The sequence below is a fragment of the Charadrius vociferus genome, unplaced genomic scaffold, assembly GCF_000708025.1.
Source record: "Charadrius vociferus isolate BGI_N301 unplaced genomic scaffold, ASM70802v2 scaffold980, whole genome shotgun sequence".
In the NCBI taxonomy this organism is placed as follows: domain Eukaryota; kingdom Metazoa; phylum Chordata; class Aves; order Charadriiformes; family Charadriidae; genus Charadrius; species Charadrius vociferus.
The window spans coordinates 12,736-21,823 of record NW_009646220.1 but is presented as its reverse complement, the minus strand read 5'-3'; the positions used below and the strand labels follow the sequence as shown (position 1 = coordinate 21,823).

The 9,088-nt window shown below is 59.9% G+C and overlaps 1 protein-coding gene across 1 annotated transcript in view; it reads left to right on the top strand.

The window, feature by feature from the left end:
• The window catches only part of RHOT2 (ras homolog family member T2), a 15,040-nt gene that overhangs the window by 1,279 nt on the left and 4,673 nt on the right, over nucleotides 1-9,088 (top strand). Inside the window, exons 2-16 of the mRNA XM_009884014.1 lie at nucleotides 179-260; nucleotides 354-397; nucleotides 1,714-1,767; nucleotides 2,201-2,253; nucleotides 2,796-2,904; nucleotides 3,355-3,456; nucleotides 3,933-4,031; nucleotides 4,470-4,578; nucleotides 4,863-4,983; nucleotides 5,848-5,932; nucleotides 7,545-7,690; nucleotides 7,779-7,879; nucleotides 7,954-8,084; nucleotides 8,518-8,598; nucleotides 8,817-8,939. Coding sequence (XP_009882316.1) covers nucleotides 179-260; nucleotides 354-397; nucleotides 1,714-1,767; nucleotides 2,201-2,253; nucleotides 2,796-2,904; nucleotides 3,355-3,456; nucleotides 3,933-4,031; nucleotides 4,470-4,578; nucleotides 4,863-4,983; nucleotides 5,848-5,932; nucleotides 7,545-7,690; nucleotides 7,779-7,879; nucleotides 7,954-8,084; nucleotides 8,518-8,598; nucleotides 8,817-8,939 — 1,440 coding nt within the window. The remainder of the gene's footprint in view (nucleotides 1-178; nucleotides 261-353; nucleotides 398-1,713; nucleotides 1,768-2,200; nucleotides 2,254-2,795; nucleotides 2,905-3,354; nucleotides 3,457-3,932; nucleotides 4,032-4,469; nucleotides 4,579-4,862; nucleotides 4,984-5,847; nucleotides 5,933-7,544; nucleotides 7,691-7,778; nucleotides 7,880-7,953; nucleotides 8,085-8,517; nucleotides 8,599-8,816; nucleotides 8,940-9,088) is intronic.

The window sequence follows — 9,088 nt, the reverse complement described above, 5'->3', positions numbered from 1 at the left end:
GAGCAGAGCTGCAGCTGCAGGCTGGTGGGCCAAGAGCAATCCGTGGTCTTGGAGCTCATCCCGCCCTGGCAGGGAGGGCGCTGGGCAGCGGTTGCGTGGGGATCTGAAGTCCCTTGTCACCCGTCCTCTCAGTTGTGATCGGCATGGTTGGTTGGAACAGAGTCTACTGGCTTTGCAGGTGCCCCCTCGTGCGGAGGAGATCACGATCCCGGCTGATGTCACCCCTGAGAAGGTGCCCACGCACATAGTGGACTACTCAGGTAGGGCCCCATCCCTCCTCACTCCCCAGGCTCACTTCTCCCCTTCTCTGCCCGGCTGAGGGGCTGTTGGTGATGGCTCTCTTCTCCATCCAGAGTCGGAGCAGACGGAGGATGAGCTGCAGGAGGAGATCGCTAAGGTGAGCGGGGCTGGATGGGGTTGGTGTAGTACAGGAGCCTGTGGTGCCCGTAGCCCTGCAGCTGGCGAGTGACACGTGGCTGCTCACTCTCCCCATTAGCCACCCAGAGATGTGCAGGCAGTTGGTTATCTGTGGATTAATGCTATCGGTTTGTTTAGAGGTTTGTTTAATCCTTCTCTGTCTTGTAAGCTGTTGTATGTGGCTTGTCCTAACCCTCCGGGGAGCCTCCAGAAGGAGAGCGGTGGGGGGCAGCTCGCTGCCCACCAGGAGGTGGAGGAGGCTGCTGAGCAGATGATGTGCTCTTAGCCTCAGGCTGTTCCCGACAGACTCAGAAGAGGGGAGAAGCCGTTGCTGAGCTTGGGCGAGAGCCCCCTGCTCCCTACATTAGGTCCCTGTGGGTGCCTGATGAAGCAGTGGCACAGAGGAGTCGTTTTGGGAGCTGGAGCCCCAGGGAGCGCTGAGGGGGGGAGGGACAAGGGCTCCCACATTCCTCAGAGCAGCCATGGAGGAATAATCCAGCTGGCTGGCTGGGGTGGGCCCAGCTGCTCTTCTCTGCCCTGGGATTAACCTCGGCTCTGCACAGGGGACCTCTTGATTACAGATACTAAAACTGTCTCTCCCCTGTGCGTCTCACGTGAGCAAAGCTATTTAGTCTCTCCACCTTGGTGGCTAGTGGCCAAGGAGCTGGGCCGGTGGGCATGGGGGTTCCGCTCCCTCCAACTAGACAACAAGAGTATACAGAGGCTTAAAATGGCTCCAGGAAATCCTGCCTAAACCCTTGTGTGTCCTCCGGATTAGCGCTAAACTCTCTCCTGAAAGGGCCAGTGATCCCTCCTGTCTGCTTCAAATAAAGCGCTGGTGTCAGTGCTGTCTGCGCCGGGGCGGGGAGGGGAGGAGAGCAGCGGCTGCTGGTCCAGCACAGGGCACGGGCAGAGCCATCATGGGGGGACAGGGAGGTGTGGGAGCAGGGAAGCAGAGCCGGGGGTCGGGCACGGAGGCAGATGTGCTCACGGCTGCTCCCTGGACGGGAGCTGAAGCAGAAGAGCGAGTCTTTGCTCCACACAGCCCGTTGTAGAGCTCATGTTGTCAGCGGGCAAGTCGTGGCTGTCAGAGGGCTGTGTGTACGTGTGCACGCTCACGCACGCTCAGCTGCCGCTGCTGGGTTTCAGTGCAAGTGCGACAGCATCGCCTGGCGCCGGGGCTGCCTGCCTGCGGCTACCACAAGGCTGTGCCTCGGGCTCAGGCTGCCTCCCCGCTGCGGCTGCGTGCACTGCGGGGACCCTCGCTCACCACTCTCTGCCTCTTCTCTCTTGCAGGCCAACGTGGTCTGTGTGGTGTACGATGTCACCAAGGAGGCCACAATCGAGAAGGTAACGGTTTCGCTGCTGGAGCCCTGAGTAGCCCTGTTCTGGCAGCAGCGCCAGGGGAAAAGGGGTTCCCAGCGCTTGGTCCTTCCTGGCTGCCGTGGCTTTTTGGTGTGGGTGGGTACTGATTCCCCCTCAGCCCTGCGGGGATTTGGGGGTTGAGACCCCTGCAAGCAGAGGCAGGCTGAGCACAGCCCAAGCTTGCTCCCACTTTGGCTGTTGTCCTCACTTGCTGGGGGGCAACAGGCTTTTCCCATCCTTCTGCTGGCATCCAGCATCCCTGGGTCTGCGCTGCCTGCTGGTGCGGGGGAATGCCGGGGAGCAGATGGCTGCAGGGCCCTGCTGACTGCCGCGGCGCCTGTGCTGGGAGCTGTGCTGGGAGCTGCTTCTCCTTCCCCGGGCTGCTCTGACAGGCCTTTCCCTGTGTTCACCTTTTCAGATTCGCACAAAGTGGATCCCCATGGTGAACGGGGGAGTCGAAAAGGGGTCCAGGTACTGTGTGTGGCGTGGTTCGCGGGTGGAGAATTGGGGGTTTCTTGGGGCTGTGGGGTGACCACCGCCCTCGCCTCCTCCTGAGGTTACTGAGATCAAACCAGCTTTGTGGCTTGTGGCCAGACCGCTCGTAGCAGAAGAATGTGGGGGCTTTTCTCCATCACAGATCTAGTTGAGGCAGAGGGTTCCTTCCTCCCTTGATCTCTTCTCAGCCAGGCAGGGAGAGGAGGCTGCCAAGGGAGTACGGGAGCACAGAAGCCGCAATCTGTGTGTGGAATTCTTAGGCAGAAGGCTGCTGTGCTGGATTAAAGGCTCCTGAACATATTGTTGCTGGGTGAAAGCGTAAGAGGGATCAGGCAGTCTGTTTCTCCAGATGGATGCTCCCGGCCGTGGGAGGCAGGAAAGCTGCTGTGGACCTTGCAGAGGAGGGTGGGGAGGCTCCCCAGCGTGCTGCCTGGGAGCGAGCACGGCTGGGGCAGCGCTGAGACCGAGAGAGGGGCCACCTCGGTCGTGCTGTCTGATACTCCATCTTTCTTCTCCAGGATCCCCATTATTTTAGTGGGAAACAAGTCCGACCTGCAGGTGGGGAGCTCTATGGATGTCATCCTGCCCATCATGAACCAGTTCTCGGAGATTGAGACCTGCGTGGAGGTGAGGGAGCTGAAGGGTTTCTGTAAAGCCTCCCTGAGGGGTAGGAGCGCTTGTCTGGTGTAAGCTTGTGGAGATCTGCCCTGCTAACATTGCTGTGCAGAATTACCCCCTGTCTGGGTCTTGAGGGCCTGTGCTTTAGGCTTTGTGTTCTTTGTCTTCCTTGCAGGGAGTGGGTTTCAGTGTCTGCCCACTCTGGCTCTCTAGCTGAAACTGGTGTCGGAGCTACATGCAGCCCCTCTTGGCTCTGGGGCTGTAGATTGGGCATAGCAAAGCCGGAGAATGAGCGGGAGGTTTCCCTTTTGTTTTTTTCCTAATAGTGGACAGACATTGCTCTGCCTTGATGCACAACTTGTCTGGCTCAGGGAGCTCCTATCATCCTCCTTCTGCCCCTTGTCACCAGCCCATCGCCTGTCCCTGTTCACAGTGCTGTCTCTTCCTTTGAATCCCTAGTGCTCTGCCAAGAACCTCAAGAACATCTCTGAGCTCTTCTACTATGCCCAGAAAGCTGTACTACACCCTACTGCCCCCCTCTACGACCCAGAGGAGAAGCAGGTAGGAAGTACGGCTCACAGCTGCTGGAGGAGTCTCCTTCCCATCACAGCACTCTGGCCTGGTGCTGTGCTTTTGCCGCCGCGTAGGAGGGTGGAAAGTTTGGGCCGAGGCAGCCAGAACAAGGGGTACCCCTGTGGGGAGCCGAAAGGGGAGAAAATACCCATCTCCCCTGCTCAGTGCAGCCAGCTGAGTATATCCAGGCCAGAGAGATCCACAAGGACCAGGGGCACATTGGGGCAGCAGCTCTCATGCTCCAGACCATGTGTTAACCATGGTGGGAAGGGTGTAAGAGAAACCTTCCATCTGGGCTGTCCTGTTTCTGGCTCCCAGCTCCAAGGTGGCTGTGGTACTGGCCTACCATGCTCCCAGCCAGTGCAGGAAGGGAACCACTCTGCACATGGCGTTTCAGGAGGCAGGAGGAAGGGCCAGGCTGATGCTGCTGCCCTGTTTTTGTCACTGTGGTTGTTCCCTTGCAGCTGAAACCCGCGTGTGCGCGAGCGCTAACCCGGATTTTCAACCTCTCGGACCAGGATAACAACCAGATTCTTAGTGATGATGAACTCAACTACTTCCAGGTAGGGCTGGCTGCGGAGCTGGGATATTCCCCAGTCCCCTGTGGGAAGCCCCTGGGGTCCCCTTTCTTTCCGATACTGGGCAGAAAGGCTGTCCCTCTCCTGAAACAGCTGTTTTTGCATTCAGTACTTCTGCTGTTGCACAGCTAAAGCACCACAGGGTGCATCTCCGGGCACTTGAGGATCCACAGGTCTTTGCTCTTCACTAAGCTTCACTAAGTTTGCTTTGCAGTGGGAAGAGCAGGAGGTTCTGGAGATGCTGAGAGTCATATGTTATCGGGACGCTGAAGAACAGGGTCTAAGCCAGTAATCCCTGAGCTGGGTGGATTTTCTCTCCTAGAAATGCCGTCTCCTTGCCAGGGGAGAGGGATGCTGGCAAGACAGAGGGTTGTACTGTCTGGGTGCTTTGCTGATGATGACCTTCTTTCTCTTGGGAGGTAGAAGTCCTGCTTTGGAAACCCCCTGGCTCCTCAGGCCCTGGAGGATGTGAAGATGGTCGTGTGGAAGAACACCACGGACGGAGTGCAGGACAACGGCCTGACGTTGAATGGTAACAGCACATGGGCACTATGAACCTTCCAAGCAAGGGAGGGAGGCGCTCACCTCCTTCAGCACGTTGTGAGGGGCCCTGTCCTCGTGCTAAGCCTCCTGGCTCTCATTCCAAGCCTTAATTAGTCCCTCTTGTCAAAGCAAGGCTGAGCCTGCTATGGCTACTAGAGCTCTCTGTCCAAGCAGCCTGTTTTCCCAGGGAAAGCATGGTCCCAAGGAGTGGATCCCTGAGGCTGAGTGCTTGGTTGGCCCCGCTGTGTCTGAGCCACCTCATCTCTCCTGCAGGCTTCCTCTTCCTCAACACACTCTTCATCCAGAGGGGCCGGCACGAGACCACCTGGACCATCCTTCGCCGCTTTGGGTACGACGACGAGCTGGAGCTGACGGATGACTATCTCTACCCGCAGTGCGTATCCTGCCGTGGAGTGGGGCGGGCAGGGTGTGACATCCCCATGGTGTGTGACTCGGGCTCCCCAGCACCTTTGCGGACTCCTTTCTGTGCCCTGAGGTCTACTGTGTTCCTCAGCTGAGGCTGAATCTACACCCTTAGCTCACGATCAGGTTCATGCTCCTCACCTTCCCCTGTAGGCAAGAGCTGGCACACGGGGTTGGCGACAAATACAGTGGGCCGTGGAGCTGCTGACTGTGCTGCTGGCTCTGACGTAGGCAGGCAAGGAGGTGGGGAACGAAGGCCTGTCCCTGACTTCCCTTGACATCAGCAAGGGGTTTTTGAAGGCTGTTCTGTCTCTGCCTGAACTGAGGCAGAACGTCTCTGTCAGGAGCAGCGAGCTGTCAGCACAGCCCTCCCGGCTGATTCTGCAGCTGCTGTCTCTTTTCTGTTCCCTGCCACCCTGGAGGTGGTGATCTGGCAGTAATGAAAGGTTTGGCTTTGTGAGCTGCCTCATCCTCTCCCCAGACCGCAGGCTGTGCGCGGGGAGGGGACGGGGCCCGTGCTGGTGGAAAGCACCACGGGGGTAGCGCTGTGCCATACTGAAGCCCTGGGCATGAGGCAGAGCGAGGGCTACATCATCTCTCTGGCCACTTGGGCAGCGTGGATGTGCCGAGGAGAGGCCACTGTGCGCCCTCGAGGCCTTGTCCCCAAAGCAAGGGGCCGTGTCAAGGAACAGGTTGTCTCCAGGCCAGGAGACAACCGCCGGCCTTGAGCAGGGAGGGAGTTAGGGAGCTGTGAGGTCTGGCTTGGCTGAAGACCCACTCACACGCTGCCCTTCATTCGGGGCTTGAGGAGGCTCACTTGGATCTCTTCTGACAGGTTCCGCCTTCCCCCCGGCTGCTCCACAGAGCTCAACCACTTGGGCTACCAGTTCCTGCAGCGGCTGTTTGAGAAGCACGACAAGGTGGGCAGCGTGCGGTGGAGGTACCTGGGGAGGGGATGCTCTCTGCTAGACCTGCACGTTTGGGTGGAGCAGCTCTCCTGTCCACCCCTCTGTTCCAGGGAGCAGCGGTAGTGCCAGTGAAGGACTTTACTCTGCCGCAGCGCTCCCTTCGTGGCTTCTTGCCGAGGCTTTGGGAGCAGGAGGTGGCCACAGCGAGCTGTAGGTTGTCTCGTGAAGGGCCCTGGAGATGCTGGGAGGGCTGGAGCCCCTCTGCTGGGAGGACAGGCTGGGAGAGTTGGGGGGGTTCAGCCTGGAGAAGAGAAGGCGAGAAAGGGGAGACCTCAGAGCCCCTTCCAGTGCCTAAAGGGGCTCCAGGAGAGCTGGGGAGGGACTCCTGATCAGGGAGGGGAGCCATGGGATGAGGGGGGATGGTTTTAAACTGACAGAGGGGAGATTTAGATTAGATATGAGGAAGAAATTCTTCCCTGTGAGGGCGGTGAGCCCCTGGGGCGGGTTGCCCCGAGAAGCTGTGGCTGCCCCATCCCTGGAGGTGTTCAAGGCCAGGTTGGATGGGGCTTGGAGCAACCTGGGCTGGGGGGAGGTGTCCCTGCCCATGGGAGGGGGGTTGGAACTGGATGATCTTCAAGATCCCTTCTAGCCTAAACCATTCTGTGATTCTGTGATGGCAGCAGCATGGCTAGGGCATGGCGCTGTGGTCACTACCCTTGACCAAAGGGCAACCAGTAAGGTTTGGACCTTCAGGAAATGGGTCTGAGTTAACATCAAACTGGCGTAGCCCCTCGTAGTGCTTGGCTGCCGCACGCGGGGTGGTGGGGAAAGCGGGCACAGCTGCTGGCCTGCAGCCACCGACCAAGCACGAGCATCCGCACAGCTGCCAGCCCTGTGGAGGGGGTGCCAGGCCGGAGAGAGGGAGAGAAAGCAACTGATTTGTGCCGTACTTTGGAGAGTGAGAGAGAAGGGGATGTATTGGATCCGCATGCTCCTGCTCGGACTATTTATTCAGATGTTGGTGTGCATCTGGGGTACGGCAGCTCTGCGGCCACGGGGAATCGCAGCACGGAGTCGATGCACGTCCCTGTGTGCCCAGATGCTGGCAGATCCTCTGTGGCATGGCCCTGTGGCACACCGGCCTGAAGGTGCTGCCTTGGCATGTGGTTAGCTGGTGGCCAGTGGCCCGGCGGCCGCACACAGACCTTGGGTTAGTGACCCAGTGGCGTGGAACCGGGCTGGGCTGATTGCAGGCTGCTGAGGGGTGGCTGGCCCCGGGGAAGCTCGGGGCCGCAGGGTGAGTTTGGACGGGTCCTGCCCAGTAGCAGGACTGGCACTGGTTCCAGCTGCAATCGCAGAGCAGAAATCAGCCTGTCTGTTGTACAGTGACAGGAATCCCTGGGGCGCAGGCTCTCTTGCACGCTCACACGGCTCTGGCCTTGCTTGCAATTGATTTCTGCCATTGAAAGCATCCCTGTGTCATCCTGCAGCAGCGAGCAGGCTGACTTGCCTGCTGGGGACCCTCTCTGCACCCCAGCGATGCTCGGCGTGGCTGCAGAGAGCTGCCGGTGTGTGCTTGGGCTGCGTCCCGCCTCGGTTGCCGACTCCCTTTTTGTTTCGGCAGGACCAGGATGGAGCCCTCTCCCCCACAGAGCTGCAGAACTTCTTCAGCGTCTTTCCCTGCGTGCCCTGGGGCCCCGAGCTCTACAACACGGTATGCACCACTGATAAAGGCCTGCTTTCCCTGCATGGATTCCTCTGCCAGTGGACGTAAGCTCAGTCCCTCTCCCCTGCCTTCAGTCACATCGCTTAGCCCTTGCTGACCTTGTCGGCTTCCCGGTGCGCTCTGTCTCTCCAGGCTGGTGGCTTACCTGGATGTGCGGCACTGCCTGGAGTGCCTGGGCTACTTGGGCTACCCCATCCTCTCGGAGCAGGACTCCCAGACGCAAGCCCTCACGGGTACGGCCATGCCCTCCCCTCCTGTCGTGGCTCGCGTCCCCCCTCTCGCTCACCCAACCTCCTCTCCTTGCCAGTGACCCGGGAGAAGAGGATCGACCTGGAGAAAGGCCAGACCCAGAGAAACGTCTTCCTCTGCAAGGTGCTGGGAGCCAGGGGCGCAGGCAAGTCCGCCTTCCTGCAGGCCTTCCTCGGCAGGAGCCTCGCGGTGAGTGGCTGCTCCCCTCTCCGGCCGTGCTGCGGCAGGGTGTCCCGGCGGAGCAGGAGGCAGAGCTGTGAGGCCGCTGAGCGATCTGCCGCGTGGACCGCACCTCCCTGCCCGTGGCGAGGTCCCGGCAAAGGGCTTCACACCCGCCTCTGTGCTGTTGGTGCCAGTTGCTGTGGTTCTCGCGTCCTTAATTTTGCCTAAGGGCTTGAACCCCTTCCCTCGACTTGTCCCGAGGATCTGGAGGGGCTGTGCCTTTCCCAGGCAGCCGTATCTCCCCAGGGCGACGCTGGCTTTCCCCGCTTGTTACGAACAGTCCCGTGCCTCGTGGCAGGCGCTGGCTGGCCTTCAAGTGGCCGTTACACCACGGGGGCTTGGGGCAGCATGAGATGCTCTTGCTCTCTGCTGTCTGAGACTGTGTTTTCATCCGTTGCAGGCCCAGAGGGAGAACCCGGGAGAGCCGTCCCTCTACGTGATCAACACGGTGCAGGTCAACGGCCAGGAAAAATACCTTATAGTAAGTCAGGGGAGAGGAGGGCATCGCTGCTGTGTCTGCCTCGCAGCGGGGCTGGGCTGGGCTGTGTTCCCCCGGTGTTTCTCCAGCGCCATCCCCGGCACCCCTGGGCTGGGCTGTGGCTGCGGTCTCGCCGGCACGGTCTGTGTGTCGGTGTGAGAAACAACCGAATCTCCTTGAGACGGTGTTGTGCCCACGCGTCCTTTCCCCTCCTGCCCCAGCTGTATGAGGTCAGCGCCGACACGAAGTTCGTGAAGCCGTCGGATGCAGCCTGCGATGTCGCCTGCTTCATTTATGACCTGAGTGACCCCAAATCCTTCAGCTACTGTGCCAGTATTTATAAGGTAGCTGCCGGGGGGGCCGTGGGGGACTTCAGCCTTTGCGTGGCAGCCGCACATCTCCCAGGGGACCGCTCGCTTACCCCTCGCTGCCGCTTCTCCCCGTCTCTGCAGCAACACTACATGGACAGCCAGATTCCCTGCGTCTTCGTGGC